Below are 18,584 nucleotides of genomic sequence, written 5' to 3' on the forward strand. Positions count from 1 at the left end.
ATGCAAACTATTGTGTTTTCTATACGTCAGAAGACCATTAGTTAAGGTACAGAATTAGCAAATGATATTGAGAGGTTACTCAGCGCCAATTCAAAACATTTACTATTTCAAAATGGCTCAAACTTAAACTTATATTTGCATTGGTATCACTTGGGGGATCAAATCGAAAGAAAATAAATCTAGAACCTGACTAAATTTTGGTAAATGACATTTAATGGGCTTGACGTCTTACATGAAAATAAGAATTCAGTTTTATGGAATACAATACTTTATCCTGTATAATAGTGAAAAATTAAAATGTCCGAACATTTGACGTTAATTCCTAAATCTCACCTTAGTACACCCTTAGGTATATGGTAATAGTTTTTATCACTACTTGCTAAAGTTTTTTGTCCAAGATCTCACCTCTAATATTCCAAGGTACTGTTGATTGGTCTAAATGTTTTGATCTTAGCTCTTGACATTCCTTACCCATATCCAGACCACCAAGTCTCTTCGCAGCCTTTAAAAATTGAAACATTACATGTAAAAATCATATATTCGAATCAAACAGTCTATACACAAGTAGATGCTATTATAATCATTACAATTTAAAAAGAACTAAATATAAATTTGTATTATAATTTAATAACTGTGTCTTATTCTGAATAGTCATAATAGTAGTAGATGGATCACTAAAGTTAATACACCATTTTGAAACCAAAACTCTATCTTAATTTCAAGACCTTTTAAAAAAAATGAACATTAAAATATGATATCAGGTTCAATGTGCAAATCAATATTTATAATTATCTATATGAACTATGTAAAGTTCGTACTGTTCAGGCAATTTCTGTATTCGAGTAGTTGTTGACATAACTGAATTAAAGGCAATCCCTCCCTTGATATGACGAACAAAAAAACAGAGAAAACTAGATAAGTGATTACTAGGAAAAATATGTTTTTTTGTTTTTACCTACTACTAATTAATGTTTTATTACAGTTGAGTAAAAAACGTGAAAAGGTATTCTTACTCCACTGATATCCTCCCATGCAGTAACAAAGTCTGTAGATTTGATCTTTCCGTCTCCAAAATGAGCTAGGATATTTCTATAGTGTTTGATTCTTGCCAGATCAGCCGTAGGTGTGGTATCTGTACTTAATGGTAGGTAGTCATATCCACCTGTAGGCGGAGGTAGGTTTGTCAAATTCCTGAGTAATGCTATCATTAATGTGACATCAAAAGTGTTAGAGTCTGGCACACCTGTAACACAAACATAGGTATATAGATATAGGAAGATGTGGTGTGAGTGCCAATGAGACAACTCTCCATCCAAATAACAATCTAAAAAGTAAAACATTATAGGTTAAAGTACGGCCTTCAACAGGGAGCCTTGGCTCACACCGAACAACAAGCTATAAAGGGCCCCAAAATTACTATTGTAAAACCATTCAAACGGGAAAAACAACGGTCTAATCTATATAAACAAAACGAGAAACGAGAAACACGTATATATTACACAAACAAACGACAACTACTGTACATCAGATTCCTATATATTCCATTTAATGAATCAATTAACACAAATATGAATTTTGCATTAGAAAAGAGGAACGAAAGATACCAAAGGGACAGTCAATCTCAGAAATCTAAAACAAACTGACAACGCCATGGCTAAAAAGGAAAAAGACAAACAGAAAAACAATAGTACACATGAAACAACATAGACAACTAAAGAATAAACAACACGAATCCCACCAAAAACTGGAATTGATCTCAGGTGCTCCGGGAGTGTAAGCAGACCCTGCTCCACATGTTGCACCCGTCATGTTGCTTGTGTGATAACAAATCCGGTAAATAGTCTAATTCGGTAGGTCACATTCATGAAAGGGAATGGGATTGTAGCTACGACGTAAGGAACATATCCGATATCATTTTTGAAACGGTTATTCAATAACCAGATAACGATCAACCAACTCGTGATGGCGTCCGTTTCACAAATGATATCGGATATGTTCCTTCCGTCGTAAATACAATCCCCTTCCCTTTCATGAATGTGACCTACCGAATAAGACTATTTACCGGATTTGTTATCCCACAAGCAACATGACGGGTGCAACATGTGGAGCAGGGTCTGCTTACACTTCCGGAGCACCTGTTTTTGGTGGGATTCGTGTTGTTTATTCTTTAGTTTTCTATGTTGTGTCATGTGTACTATCATTTGTCTGTTTGTCTTTTTCATTTTTACCCATGGCTGTGTCAGATTGTATAAGATTTATGAGTTTGACTTTCCCTTTGGTATCTTTGGTCCCCCTTTTGCAGACTAGAACCTTGAGTCACCAGAATCAAAAATATAGTATTCATGTTATACATACCAACACGAGGAAACAGTAATTTCCATTGAGGTCCATTGATAACACATTTATTTTTTAAGTCAATCAGCTTGCCAGTTTCCTTTTTAATTGTAGCATCTAGGCAAACAGGAGAAAACTCTTTGTCAAATAAAACTCGTACAGCTCTTGAAGAAATTCCTGTCATCAATAAGTGCATTCTTAAATAGTTTTCTTCTTCCTCTGTAACATGTGGTATTTTGACAGTTGACATTTTGTTGATTTATTTTTTCTATATCTAAAAATCGTTATAATTGTCTACCTTATTTCATCATGAAGGCAACAAATAACGAATGTTAAGGATCTTTTGGTATAATCATAGTCTAGCATAATAATGATTCCTACTCTTGCATGCGTTTGCTACCTCGTTTTGTTGATATTTACGAGGAATTATCCTTAATATTTCAAAAAGCTGAGGATTGTTGTAACTGTTGTCCAATTGTTCAAATGTTTACTTGTTCAGAGGAGTATCTCTTTCGTTGTAATAAAGTATTTTCTGAATCAACGAATAAGGTTTTGAACCAAATTCATGCAGGCTTACATGTTAAAACATTGTGCCTGATAGTTCCAATGGAAATTATTTCTCAGAATTGTCTAATCTGCTCTCTTGCTAATCCAGTTAAAATGATGTTCAAAATCGACTCCTTACTTATTGGTACTGTTATTTAGAATTATCTCACATGCTGCTTTTTAATTCCACGATAAACTGTAAATTGAAAAGGTAATGTTAAAGAATGACACGTATACAAAAGAAGATATAGTATGGTTGCCAGTGGAAGTCGTTTGTTTATTTGTAACATATTTGCTTTTCGTGAATTTTTTTAACATAAATAAGGCCAATTTTTTTCTTGTTTGAATCGTTTTACATTGTCATTTCGAGGCCTTTTATAGCTGTCTATGCGGCATGGGCTTTACTCATTGTTGAAAGCCGTACGGTGACCTATAGTCGTTAATTTATGTGTCAGTTTGGTCTCTTGTGGAGCGTGGTCTCATTGGCAATCATACCACATCCTCTTTTCATATTGACAACTCTATACAAGAAACCAAAATGACACATAAAAATGAATAACTAAAGGTCAATGTACTTCCTTCAACAAAGCCCATACCATGTATTTATAAAGCTTAAAGCTTTGTACTATGAAACACAGAGCAAAATAAAATTCATCAATGAGACAAACAAATGCAATAGCACACATATATAATTTAATAGATTGGTCAATTTCAAGTTTTAGTTGAGACAATATTTTGTCATATTTTACACTAAATCTATAGACTTGACAAACTATAGTTGACATCTAAGTAAAGATTTCTGAGAACATAATCATGAGAGGAATAAAAAGTAAGCTGACTAATCAGTGAATGAAATATAGATCATGGGACCCTGGTTGTGAAACATACTAATATATACTTGAATTGAATGCACAGGCTCAAGAAAATAAATTTGTGATTATTGGAAATATCATAATCACATTGAGATTCAAATCGCATATATTGCATGTACAGGAAATATTCGGTCAAAATTTTCTATAGGTTTTTAAAAAGATCATGAAGCTATGATAGCTGCCATATGACCTTTAACATTACACACCAGATGATTGCTTTGAGTAATAGGGAAGAACAATTCAAATAGATACTATTTGTGGAATTCATTCATACATTTTTGAATAATTCAACATTATCAGTCGAATTGTGTTTTACAAGGAGCCAGTTTTTAACCCTCATTTTGATTCTTTATTTACCGGCGCTCGAATTAGCGGTTTTACATCTTACAAAGTCTACTCGCAGTATTTTGCAAATACTTTCGCTCTGTTAGGGGCCTTCTTTCAGTTGCAGTGAGGTGAGAGTTATTTTGCTCCTTGACGGAAGCATCAATGTGACTTTGAGATGAAAAGAGTTTATGAAGCGCTGTTCCTTTTTGACGTGCATGTACTGACATTTTGTCATTAATGGATACCCACTATACATTTTTTCACCAAGTGTTACCAGCATCCTCAAAAATTTATTGATCGATATAATGAGAACGAACTGACGGTTACTGTAATCTACTGTTGGCGGTATGCTGATTTCAACATTGTGCAATGCTCTTCAACAACTTGAGGTTCGAACTTTTTGCCTTTGTAACTTTTTTGATTCGAACGTCACTAATGAAATTTTTGTCGTGAAAAATGTTCCTGGTATCTTTAATAAGTTTATTATTCCTGCAAAAACATATCTACCTCAGTTTTGATTATTCTTTTTTATTTTATTACAAAGCTTTCTGCTATCATTTTGAGTTCTAGCATGTATCATCCTTGCTTAATGTGTTTCAGTTTGGGTTATTTTAGGAGGGAAACGAAAATGAATAATATTTGCTATTCACTATCAATTAGTATACAGTGGCGGATCCAGAACTTTTCATACGGGAGGGGGGGCGCTGACTGACCTAAGAGGGAGGGGGCGTTCCTCTTATGCTTCAGTGATTCCCCATAAAAGCAACAATTTTCTTTCAACGAAATTGGGAACAGGGCCCCCAGGCCTCCCTGGGATCCGCCTATGGTTTACTATCAACGGCTGCCACTGTGGATATATTTCTGTATGCTTACATACATTTACTATGAATAATATGAATAACTGTATTTGTTATAATTTACTATAAATTCCAATGGTTATCTATAATATGTTCAAAAAGTACTGAAAAACAGAAGGTATAAAAACCAGTATTTGAAAAAAAGGGGGAGGGAAAAAAATGTTCCCAGTCCCTAAGTACCTTTTGACTTTTGATACCTCTCCTGAAATTCTCCAGTCAGTATATTTCCCCACGATTTCACGTTTGTGTTCTAGTATCACAAGTTCATGAAAACTAAAGGGAGGTTATGATTTAAGATATACACCCGTCACCAAAGTTTGATAACTGTTCAAAACATTGTCTGAAAACTGAAATATCCTCCCTTTTTATACGACCGCAAATACTGAAATTTTTTGGTCGTATATAGGTATAACGTTGGCGTCGTCGTCCGGCGTCGTCTTCTTCCGAAGACATTTGGTTTTCGCATTATAACTTTAGTATAGGTATATAGAAGTCTATGACCTTTAACACAGGGTTTATGACCATAAAAAGATGGTTGAGATTGATTTTTGGAGTTTTGGTCCTAACAGTTTAGGAATTAGGGGGCTAAAAAGGGCCTAGATAAGCATTTTCATGGTTTTCGCACTATAATTTTAGTTTAAGTTAATAGAAATCTGTGAAATTTTGACACAAGGTTTATGAACACAAAAAAGAAGGTTGGGATTGATTTTGGGAGTTGAGGTCCCAACAATTTAGGAATTAGGGACCAAAAAAGGGCCCAAATAAGCATTTTTCTTAGTTTTTGCACCTTAACTTTAGTATAAGTAAATGGAAATAAATGAAATTTAAACACAAGGTTTATGAACACAAAAGGAAGGTTAGGATTGATTTTGGGAGTTGCGGTTCCAACAATATAGGAATTAGGGGCCAAAAAAGGGGCCAAAATAAGCATTTTTCTTGGTTTTAGCACCATAACTTAAATAGAAATTTATGAAATTTAAACAAAAGGTTTATGACCATAAAAGGTAGATTGGGATTGATTTAGGGAGTTTTGGTCCCAACAGTTTAGGAAAAAGGGGCACAAAGGGTCCAAAAATTAAACTTTGTTTGATTTCATCAAAAATTGAATAATTGGGGATCTTTAATATGCCGAATCTAACTGTGTATGTAGATTCTTAATGTTTTGGTCCTCGTTTTTAAATTGGTCTACATTAAGGTCCAAAGGGTCCAAAATTAAACTAAGTCAATAATTGGGGTTCTTTGATATGCTGAATCTAAACATGTACTTAAATTTTTGATTATTGGCCCAGTTTTCAAATTGGTCCAAATCGGGGTCCAAAATTAAAGTTTGTTTGATTTCAACAAAAATTTAATTCTAGGGGTTCTTTGATGTGCTGAATCTAAACATGTACTTAGGTTTTGATTATTGGCCCAGTTTTCAAGTTAGTCCAAATCGTTGTCATGAAAGTTTTTCCTTCAAGATCAAATGGTCACTTTTAGAAATTTCTTCACTTAATCAGGTCATTTAAGGTAAACTATAGAGTTCTAAACTCAGTGGCGGATCCATAACTTTTTGTAAGGGGGACGCTCCAGCCACACTTCAGTGATTCCCTATATAATCAACAAAATTTTTCCCACAAAAGGGGGCCCGGGCCACCCAGGATCCGCCTATGAAACTGATCTGTTTCTCGAATTAAACAATTTTTAAAGTATCAAACAAAGAAAAGTAACGCATAACGGGCATATCTCGGGAACATTTAAAGTGACGCCAACTTAATTCAAACTTGATCTCTGTTTTGTGGTAATAAGCATTGTGTATATGTTTCATAACATTTGGTTGAGGCAAACTAAAATTAGAAAATGACAGACATGCGTGAAATTTATGATATAACCCCCCTTTTTTTTGGCGATCAATGCATTTGAATGGGGACATGCAATTAGACCCCCTCCCCTTTTGTCCTGGGTTAGAAACCCCTTTTTAAAATGGCTGGATCCGCCCCTGCCAAATGACCCTTCCATGAAATCAAATGTAAATATAGAGAAACATAATTGCTTGTATATAATGTAAGAGTAGTTCGGGAGTAGACCAAGTGACCATATTTCTATTCCCCAGTCACCCTTAGGGGTTCTTTTGTGAAGAGCAGAAGCTCTTAAAGTATCAGTAGGAGACAAAAATCATTTTGAAACCGTTGTTGTTTATTATATTGATTGTCATTAAGCATAGTTTTAAATATTAGTGACTTGGAATAGCAGTTAAATTCATTTCATTTACATTTTTAAAATTTAAGGTTTTTGTTGCCATGACAACAAAAACAGGTTTTATATTCTACCTTTTGTAGTGGGTTCATATATGTCTTAAACTTTAATCAATTTAAGGCACAACACCAATTTCATGTTATGATTTTGTGACAAAGTAAAATCTTACCAGGAAAAGTAGTGTTATTCATGTGTCTTTCAACATTTGATAACATAGATTTTGTTGCCATGGAAACTGAAATGGTTCTAAAATTATTTTTTCTAAATAAATTTCAAATAGTGTCTGTACTTATATCATTATTATGAACACCACCAATTGCATAATATAATCTAATGACAAAATATAATCTTACTGAAAATAGAAGGGAATTTCACTTTTTTACAATTATTTCAAATATGAGTTTTTTGTTGCCACGGCAACAGAAATTTGTAATATATCACATTTTTTAAGAGCTTTCTGTGATATCTATATTCAAATTATTATTAGGCACACTTTTTATTTTTATACTATTATATTGTGACAAAATATAGGTTTTCTTGGAAAAGTAGTGAAATTCACATTTTTGGAGATTTTCAAAAATAAGAGATTTTTGTTGCCATTGCAACAAAAAATGGGCGCAGATCCCAAAATTTTAAAAGTTTTTGTTAAATGAACAAGTATACTTTGGATAGTATCATGCACAGCATCAATTAAGTAATTGAATCTGGTAACTGAAGAAATTAAACGATCTTAAGCCTAAAAAATCACAGTTTTTGAGAAATAGCAAATTTGCATTTTTTTCACATTTTCACATCTATTATTTCATTTTATTGATATCGATTACTTAAATGTTGATAATATGATATGAAAATGTATGAATTGGTTTGCTCAAAACATATTTTGTTTTATTTTTATTGTCAATCCTAATAAAATATATTGACATTTGAAATTTGTTGATTTTTGACATATTTAGCCCTCCATTTTAGGTAAAAGTACTGCCCTGGTTACCATGGCAACCAGTACAATTTTTGGAAAAAAAGTTCCAAATTTTTTTTTCAGGGGTTAATCCTACTACTGTGATAAAATTTCATGTCTTTTTGAAAGGGTCATGAATCACCCTCTGCCTGCATTTTACAAAGAGCTGTACTTAATACCACGTTTACTGTTTTATGTGATATACATTTGACGTGGCTCGGCACAGCTGATACATTCCGTCAATGTATTTGTATTATCTTTCATTTTTGTTGGTATGTGCGACTTTTTGAGTTTCTTTGGTTCGTATGACGTGACTCTGTACTTGTATAGATCCCGTCATTATGTTATTGTTTTATTATATGTCATCATGCTTTTGTTCCATTATAAATTTGAAAATACTTTGGACGACAAACGAAAAAAATACTTTACTCGCATAGTGGAATTAAATATATGTAGATTCTTAAAAATTCTAAAGAGCTTCTGAAATGTCTAAATAATTTTAAATATTTGTCAGTTTCTGAAATTAGTTCTAAAATAACTTCTGATTTCTTAACCCAGTACACATCCATTCACCATGTAAATTTTTTTTTAATACTTTGAACGACAAAATTTCTTCCTATTTGACGTTCACATTTACTGACGTCAGACAGGCGAAACAATAAATGTGATTTTTAAAATATTATAGATGTCTTTTGTGCTTTTTTAAATATTATAGATGTTTTTTGTGCTTTTTTTATAAAAAAAATGTTTGTTTTGAGATTGTGACACAGTCATGACACCTGTACCCATATTGTGACTATTAGAAGTCGGACATTCAAAGACGTATCGTATTTGTATCTGATACGTTGACGTATGTGCACGTATCTATTGGTTATAGGTAAAATACATGTAGCAATCGAGAATAGGGAAAAGAGTTTGGAAAAAGTGAAAGGTTGATGACTATTTTTTGGTCTCTTTCATTTTTTTACACCTGAATTGTTTTTTTTAATAATTGGTTAATAGATGTATTATCTGTGTTTATATTCTTGCTTCTTGTATTTCAAATCCAGACTTCTTATATCTATTGTTACATTTATTGCTCTGAAAGTGATGTTTCTACGATATTTTTTCACACGATACCTACAATACATTTATGAAAGCATGGACGACAGCAGAAACTAACATCTACACACATTTAACAATCACGTGTTTTGAGTGTCAATTTATATACTTGTATATGTTTTAGCACTTCATGTTAAAACTCATTAGAACCACATAGGAATAAAGTTGAATTATAATAAAAATAAGGTTAACGTTAACTAAATGTATACGCGTACTTTAAATTTGCGAATAAATTGGGACTGAATAATTCAACATGGTCATCACCCTTTCCCTATTTGATCGTATTCTCGAAATTTTTATTCCAGTTTTTGACTCAAACTTTAATTAGCTATCATTATCATTTCAATTCATGCCTTAAAAGTGTTGATCGATGGTTTAGATGTCGAGTGTTTAGATATAAAGGAATAATTCTTATATCATTTGCATATCTAGAAATACTCGAATTGGATTGGTCAATTATAATTTTTCTCTTGGTTTACACTTCGATAAACCATATTTCCAAAACTACTTTTGTAATTTATTCTTGCGCGATACACATTCTTACAGGGGTATTGGGATTTTCAGCAAGTGTAGATTATAGAACAATTGCATAACAGTTGTTTCTATTCTAATAAATATATAACAAAAACAAAAAGAAATAAAAGAAATGCAATAAGGCTTCAAAAATGTACAAAAATAAAATTTCAATAAAATTCCGGGAAATTTCACGTATGATTTGGCGAATTTAAGAAATGGCAAAACACGACGTCATACGATTGAACACATTCAGACGGAAGATTATTGTGTTACTTGTACGCTTCAAATTCGGATAGCATCTAATTAAAATGAAGTTTTTGAGGTAGGTGCTATTTCATTTTAGATTCTTCGGACTTGTATTCAGTTTGTGAGTTATTCGCCCCGGTTTACACATCAATTACCTCTAGAAAAATGTGTTTAATCCTATAGTGAACATAAATTGAAAACTATCGTTTAATTAAAAAGTGAGTTTATGACCGAAAGACATATAACATAGCAAACAAAAAGCCATCAATATGTATTATTTAGACATATAATCAATTTGTAGCAATAACATGAATAACCAATAGATACATTCACATACGTCAACGTATGAGATACAGATATGATACGTCATTAAATGTTCCACTTCTAATTAACTATTAAGTCTGTTTTGTTGACGCATCGTTGTGAATATAACGGAATGGGATGCGACTGTCATACAAGTGAGAGGTTTAGCGCTATAAAACCAGGTTCAACCCACCATTTTCTACATTTGAAATGGCCTGTACCAAGTCAGGAACATGACATTGTTGTCCATTCGTTTGATGTGTATTATTATTTAATTTTGACATATGATTAGGGACTTTCCGTTTTGAATTTTCCCTGGAGTTCCGTATTTTTGTGATTTTACTCTCTTAAGTATGTGGACTACTTGTAATAAGATTAAATTTGATTCATAAGTTCGTTATTGAAGGTCCTAAGCAAGCTATACTGTTAGTAGATATCAATATACTGAAATTATTTAAAATATATCCATCAACAACCCACAAACTTATTAAATTATATCTTCCATTCATACTTATCGAAAGAAAATAAATCATCTCTGACATTATAAAGAAGGGTTAATTCAAATTAATGATTTGAGACAAACATGAAATTATAGAAGAATATGTTCATTTCAGTACATTTCGTATGACTGAAATTTAATTATCTCTGGAGCATTGAAACCCCGTATTGCCAGAAAAACTATGTTAAACTAGTTCTACCTTATCAACTTTGTTGAAAATCATATGAATGAAAAACATGAGCACATTTGAACACAAAAGATTCCATAACATTCTGATCAGAAACCCTCAGCCACCTGCTTTATAAAATATTTAAAACCTTAGTTTCACAAATTTACATTGAATGTTTGAAACGTAAAACCTAATTAAATATACGTACCTCCTTATTTAACAAACCCACTCAGTTCTGTTTATGGCAACCACTATTTACATATATTTCGCAACATATTTTAAATACGCAGAGTTGGTGACCCGTTTATAACGGATCAATGTTAAAGTTGAATTTCATTGTGGCGAATAACCTGTAAATCAGATATGTATTCCTTATAACTTTACCTTTAAACAGCGATTTAAATTTTATAAATAGAAAGAAGTCATGAATACGACATGAATAGAAATTCTGAACTGTGTCAAGTATTTGCGTTTTTATCTCATTGCTCTGTAAATATTTATCAATCCTACATCTTCGTAATTTTTATTCTAAAATTAGAATTCAACAACAACTCAAAAACAGCTGTTTACACCTTCAAATATACTCTTGACCACAGACAAACCTGTGCAATTGGAAAAGTTTTAAGATGTATTATCAATTAAACATAACATTTCAGTGTAGTTCGGGCTATATAAAATCGTTTTGATTAAAGGCGTAAAGTTCAGATGGGTAGAATCTTTGAGATCCCCTTCACTGAAAATAAGAACTACACAAATAAAACCACAAAGGGAGCTTTCGGGTATCTTAAAATAATATTAGAAACCCCTCCCCCAAGGCGCTACTTGAATGTTGGTTTCCAGAAAATGGAAAGTTCAATATTTAAATTTAGATCATTTCTTTTGCCATAAAATTAGATTAACAAAACTACAAAACTGCAAGGACAAGTCAAACAGAAAGTACTTATGGTGCTACTTTTGTCAATATCAAAATGGTAATAACGCTTCGAGGAGTATTTTAAAGTCTGAGGATTGCACGGAATGTAATTATATTTGATTGATATGTTCCTTATTACATGTCCTCTACAATATGTACAAATAAGATTTAAAAGCTCTTAGTAAATATCACCATATTGATTAAATTATTAATCAAATATATCCAATCCATAAATATGATAAATAAACTACTATACTTTCTCTCTTCATACATGTCATAAGATCGAAATCAATATGAATCATTTCTAAAATATTAAAAAGAGTTACTTCAACATTTATGTTATTTTATTTCAACCATATTTACCTAATTTTAAATTTATTAAAACGCGCAGGAAATATTAAGAAAAATAAACATTATCAATTATTTTACTTTGCATAAAAAAACTTGAAATTTCATTCATCACCCCCACTGAGACCTTCCTTATAAAATATTTGATGCCTTAGTTTACACAGTCAAATTGTTTTGTAAACCTATAAAAAATTAATATACATGTATATAGCTCCTTATTTAATATATCCATGCACCTGTATATATGGCAAACATTATTACATTTACACTGCTTTTCCAAAATCATGGCATATTCCTAAGTGATCATCCGTCTATACCTGATCAAGGTTAAATTTAAACATTTAAATTACATTGTGAGTTTTCAAAAACTGTTCCGGATGGATAACCTGTTGATATGACAATATAATATATGATATAACCATAACCGAGTGTTTTAATTTTTTGTGAATTTGTAATGAATAGAAAATGTATTTTATCTTAATAATCTGTTATCGGTTGAATTATAATTAATTAGACTTTTCTTCAAGAATATCCGTTTCAAGAAGATAAAGATTGCGACCATTCAGAGAGGAGTTGTAAACTTAAGTTTTTCGAAAAATATGTCAATATCAAAATCGTTATAACGATTCGAGAAGTATTTAAGCGGTAAAATGGTCAGTATTTCATAAACCTTTTTTTTTTAAAGTCTGTGGATTGCATGGAACGTAATTATATTTGATTGATATGTTCCTTATTACATGTCCTCTACAAAATGTACAAGCAAGATGTAAATGCTCCCAGTAAATATCATCATATTGATTACATCAAAAATCAAATAAATCCAATATGATAAACAAACTACTATAGAAATATCCTTTCCTCTCCTCATAAGATCAAAAGCAAAATGAATCATTTCTAAAATATTAAAAAAGAGGTACTTCAACATTTTTGTTATTTTATTTCAACCATATTTACCAGTACAGGCGATTATTGTTATTCGTAATATTCCTCAAACTTGTAATATTACAACAAATAGTAACATTACAGCATTGTGTAATATAAGGCCTATATTACAAACCAGATGCTCCGCAGGGCGTAGCTTTATACGACCGCAGAGGTTGAACCCTGAACGGTTGGGGCAAGTATGGACACAACATTCAAGCTGGATTCAGCTCTAAGTTTGGATTGTGATTAAATAGTGGACACAGCATAGGTTTCTGACACAGAATGAATGTGTTCTAATGAACTTATTTTTTTTGTTTTCTCTTAGAGCAATTCACTATGCTGTTGAATATTAATCCTCTCAAAAAAATGTTTGAAGAAATTTTCTTTTTATTTATGAAATTTCAAATGAGAAAAATTTAATCCAATTTTTTTTAATCACATCCCCCTTTCCCTTATTCCAAAACTAATCTCAATTAAAATTTCTAATGGAGTTTGCAACAATAACTACTCATTTAAATACATCATAAAATATTAAGATGTAAAAAAACTGCTTGTTATCACTGAATGGTAAAGATTATTTTAATTTATCAGTTGGTAGTAAAAAGTGAATATACATTGTATATTGTATATAACAAAGATTTAAGTTGATTCTGGACAAAGAAAGATAACTCCAATTAAAAAAAAATCTTGCTATTGCAAAATATTGTGCAATTAGATATTTCTTGCTTACTATTCTGGACAAAGAAAGATAACTCTAATTAAACAAAAATTTGCTATTTTACAATATTGTGCAATTAGATATTTCTTGCCATTGCGCAATACTGTGCAAATGAAAAGACTTGCTATTGCACAATACTTAATATAATAATTTTAGATCCTGATTTGGACCAACTTGAAAACTGGGCCCATAATCAAAAATCTAAGTACATGTTTAAATTCAGCATATCAAAGAACCCCAAGATGTCAATTTTTGTTAAAATCAAACTAAGTTTAATTTTGGACCCTTTGGACCTTAATGTAGACCAATTTGAAAACGGGACCAAAAGTTAAGAATCTACTAAAGTTATTGTGCGAAAACCAAGAATAATGCTTATTTGGGCCCTTTTTTGGCCCCTTATTCCTAAACTGTTCAAAACCAAAACTCCCAAAATCAATCCCAACCTTTCTTTTGTGGTCATAAACCTTGGGTCAAAATTTCATAGATTTCTATTTACTTAAACTAAAGTTATAGTGCGAAAACCAAGAAAATGCTTATTTGGGCCCTTTTTGGCCCCTAATTCCTAAAATGTTGGGACCAAAACTCCCAAAATCAATACCAACCTTCCTTTTGTGGTCATAAACCTTGTGTTAAAATTTCATAGATTTCTATTCTCTTTTACTAAAGTAAGAGTGCGAAAACTAAAAGTATTCGGACGACGACGACGACGACGCCGACGACGACGACGACGACGACGCAGACGACGACGCCAACGTGATAGCAATATACGACGAAATTTTTTTCAAATTTTGCGGTCGTATAAAAAACTTCGGATACAATTTATAAACTAGATACCCTAAGGAACATTCAGTTAAAGTTTGGAAGTATTTGGCCGAGTAGTTTCAGAGGAGAAGATTCTTGAAATAGTTTACGACGACAGACGACGGACGACGACGGACGCCAAGTGATGGCATAAGCTCACTTGGCCCTTCGGGCTTGTGAGCTAAAAAATTAAGTCCTGGTATCTATGATGAGTTTATTTCTATGTTGTGTCATGTGTACTATTGTTTGTCTGTTTGTCTTTTTCATTTTTAGCCATGGCGTTGTCAGTTTTTTTTCGATTTATGAGTTTGACTGTCCCTTTGGTATCTTTCGTCTCTCTTTGATGGGAAATTAGCTCAAGAATTAGAGCAATGTTGATAATAATTTAAAAAATCATCATAAAAATTGAACAAATACAGCCGTTTATTTTTATTTGTCTTTGAATATTAATAACTTTTACTTTTTAGTCCATTTATAAAATTGAGAATGAAAATAAGTAGTTTATCAAAGAGACAACCTACCGGCCATAGAGCAGATAACAGCCGATGTATGTTGGTAGGTATGTAGGAATATCCCTCTGTTTAGTTTTGCTCATACATTGTTGTCAATATATTAGAGTTCTATGCGACTGTGATGTACTGAAGGAATTTTCAAACACAACACTAGATTATTCTTTTTTATTTCCATTTTAAAATCGGCAATACGTGCCTTATTGTCTGAATAAAGTTTGCAGCTCAAAAGTTTAACTGATGTCATAATTTTTAAATCATGTGGTATGCACTGAAACCCTGGTTTTCATCCTAAGCAATAAATGTGGCACCGTGGAAGGCAATACTTGCCTGCAACCAACGCCTATTTGGTTGCCAGAAATGTCAACCAATTTAGCTGGACCTGTTTTATTTACCTGTATAACTAAACATTGAAGACGAAGATAACTATATTTTTTTTGTTTCGTGTAGCTTTTGCGTGTTCCTTTATCTACGATTATAAAAAAATAGTAATCGGTCTTGAATTTTGACACATATCAAGAAAAATTTGAAAAAATATTGAGCAATCATTTGTTGCAATGAAATCATATGTAAACAATCACGTAGTTGTAATTTTTTCTAAAATCATTCAGTCTAATGCTACATGTGTGTATTACAATAAAATCTCTTAGATTTAGAATAAATTTTAAAATCTTAATGTATCATAAATTTGATAAACAAGAGTGCACACACTGAAATGTCTCGTCTTCTTTATTATACATTGATATTATGTTGATAGTCCTAAATATAAAGCCTCATTAAAACTGTCGAATAAACATGAACCAAGATAACTAAACATATACCAATGAACCATGAAAATGAGGTCAAGGTCAGATGAACCATGGCAGGCAGACATGAACAGCTAACAATTTTTCCATACAACAAATACAGTTGACCTATTGCTTATAGTTTAAGAAAAACAAACCAAAACACAAAAAGTCAACACTGAAAAATGAACCTTGAAAATGAGGTCAAGGTCAAGGTCAAATAAAACCTGCGCTACTGACATATAGATCATAAAATATTTCTATACACCAAATATAGTTGATTTATGGCATATAGTATTAGAGAAAAACACCAAATCTGAAAAACTTTACTTTGACCACTGAACCATGAAAATGAGGTCAAGGTCAGATGACATCTGCCGCTAGACATGCACACTTTCCAATTATTCCATACAAAAATTATAGCAGAACTATTGCATAAAGTATGAGAAAAACAGACCAAAACACAAAAATCTAACTATAACCACTGAACCATGAAAATGAGGTCAAGGTCAGATGACACCTGCCAGTTGGACATGTACACCTTACAGTCCTTCCATACTCCGAATATACTAGACCTACTAGTTATAGTATCTCAGATATGGACTTGACCACCAAAACTTAACCTTGTATACTGATCCATGAAATGAGGTCGAGGTCAAGTGAAAACTGTCTGACGGGCATGAGGACCTTGCAAGGTACGCACATACCAAATATAGTTATCCTATAACTTATACTAAGAGAGAATTTAACATTACAAAAAATTTGAACTTTTTTTTCAATCAATCACTGAACCATGAAAATGAGGTCAAGGACATTGGACATGTGACTGACGGAAACTTCGTAAAATGGGGCCTCTATTTACAAAGTATGAAGCATCCAGGTCTTCTACCTTCTAAAATAAAATTTGTAAGGGTTCTGCAGAACCCAGTGTCTCGCCTTCTTTTGCTGAAAATCACAAGCTCAACATAAATGAGAGGGGGGGGGGGGGGAAATATTCTTCTTGATACTATCTTTTGATTGTAAGAAGCTTCTGTTCAAGTTTGGTACAAATCTAGGATATTTTATGAATCTAATAAATGTTTTAAAACTTTAACTGCAGATTGTATGTAATATTAACTAGAAGAAAAACTATGTCCATTTATAAGTAAAATACAGATACACAGGAACAAAATATTAATAACATTTCTTTCTAAATACTAGCTTTTGATCATAAACAAGCTTCTATCTAAGTTTGGTACAAATAAAAAGTAGTATAAGAAAGTTATTAACTTTTTAATTTGTTTTACCACAGAGTGAATGTGTTGTTTCTTGGCAGAAAATCTAAGTCCATTTATTAGTAAAATACAGAAAAAAGGATTTATTATTTTACAAAGTTTACTTCTGTATATTATCTTTTGATCATAAACAAGCTTCTGTCCATGTTTGGTACAAACCCAGGATAGTTTAAGAAAGTTATTAAAATTTTAAAAACTTTAACCACAGAGTGAATGAAATGTTTCACCGCAAAAAAACTAAGTCCATTTATAAGTAAAATACGGAAAAAATGGAATTTTATTTTGTAAATTAATTTCTGGATACTATCTTGTGATCATAAACAAGCTTTTGTCCACATTTGGAAGTATTCCAGTATGGTTTAAGAAAGTTATAAAAATTTCAAAAACTTTAACCACATAGTGGATATTTGTGGCCGCCGCCGCCGACAGCGACGGAATGTAGGATCGCTTACTCTCGCTTTTTCGACAAAAGTCGAAGGCTCGACAATAAAGCTTTAAAGAAGTGAGCTAACGCCGCCGCTGCCGGATCACTTTCCCTTTGTTGAGCTTTCTGCAACAAAAGTTGCAGGCTCGACAAAAAAAAACCCAACTTTATACATGTACAATATAACAGAGTCAATCATATAATTTCTAAGATAAAAATTACAGGTGAAAATAAACTTGCTTTTATAATAATAGTCAGGTGTTTGAATTGCATGTGTTCACGAAAAAGTTTTGTTTGAACTGCATATGTTTGTACAATAGTTCTGTTTGAATTGCATATATGTGTTCGCAAAATATTTTTTTTTAACTTGACTTCCACTTACCTCCTGCCAGCAAAATAGCATATTTTCTATTATTCCAGCACCGGTAACAAATTCACTATATTGCTTGTGTCAGGAGTTTTGTCCTCGAGGGTTTAACCAGCCCAGTAGTCAGCACTTCGGTGTTGACATGAATATCAATTATATGGTCATTTGAATAAACTTCCTGTTGACAACACTTTTATTTGTTTGAAAAACTAAGGATTTTCATATCCCAGGATAGATTACATTAGCCATAATTGGTCCTTAATGCTCTTCAACTTTGTACTTGTTTTGCTTTACAACTATTTCTAATCACTGATAAGTCTTATGTAGACGAAACGCATGTCTGGCGTATTAAATTATAATCCTGATACCTTTGATAACTATTGCCAACTTGAATTAATATATTTTAATCAGAGCTGGCAAATTTTGCTATTTTGCCAGTGCTGGCAAAATAGCCAATGCTTATTTTTTTGTTTATTTTCTCGTCATCTTTTAAGTATTTGACTGAACGCCCTAATACTAAGAACTGAGGTTGATAGCCTGAAAGGTCAAAAAACGGTTTAC

The 18,584-nt window shown here is 32.1% G+C and overlaps 1 protein-coding gene across 1 annotated transcript in view; it reads right to left on the reverse strand.

Moving 5' to 3' along the window:
• The window catches only part of LOC134726087 (ankyrin-3-like), a 29,878-nt gene extending 18,582 nt beyond the window's left edge, over positions 1-11,296 (reverse strand). Inside the window, exons 1-4 of the mRNA XM_063590486.1 lie at positions 11,169-11,296; positions 2,356-3,076; positions 1,014-1,243; positions 406-502 (exon numbers count right to left, since the gene is read on the reverse strand). Of these exons, the coding sequence (XP_063446556.1) occupies positions 406-502; positions 1,014-1,243; positions 2,356-2,584 (556 nt within the window). The 5' untranslated portion in view covers positions 2,585-3,076; positions 11,169-11,296. The remainder of the gene's footprint in view (positions 1-405; positions 503-1,013; positions 1,244-2,355; positions 3,077-11,168) is intronic.
• Positions 11,297-18,584: the final 7,288 nt, after the last annotated feature.

This window comes from Mytilus trossulus, chromosome 7, assembly GCF_036588685.1.
Source record: "Mytilus trossulus isolate FHL-02 chromosome 7, PNRI_Mtr1.1.1.hap1, whole genome shotgun sequence".
Taxonomy (NCBI): domain Eukaryota; kingdom Metazoa; phylum Mollusca; class Bivalvia; order Mytilida; family Mytilidae; genus Mytilus; species Mytilus trossulus.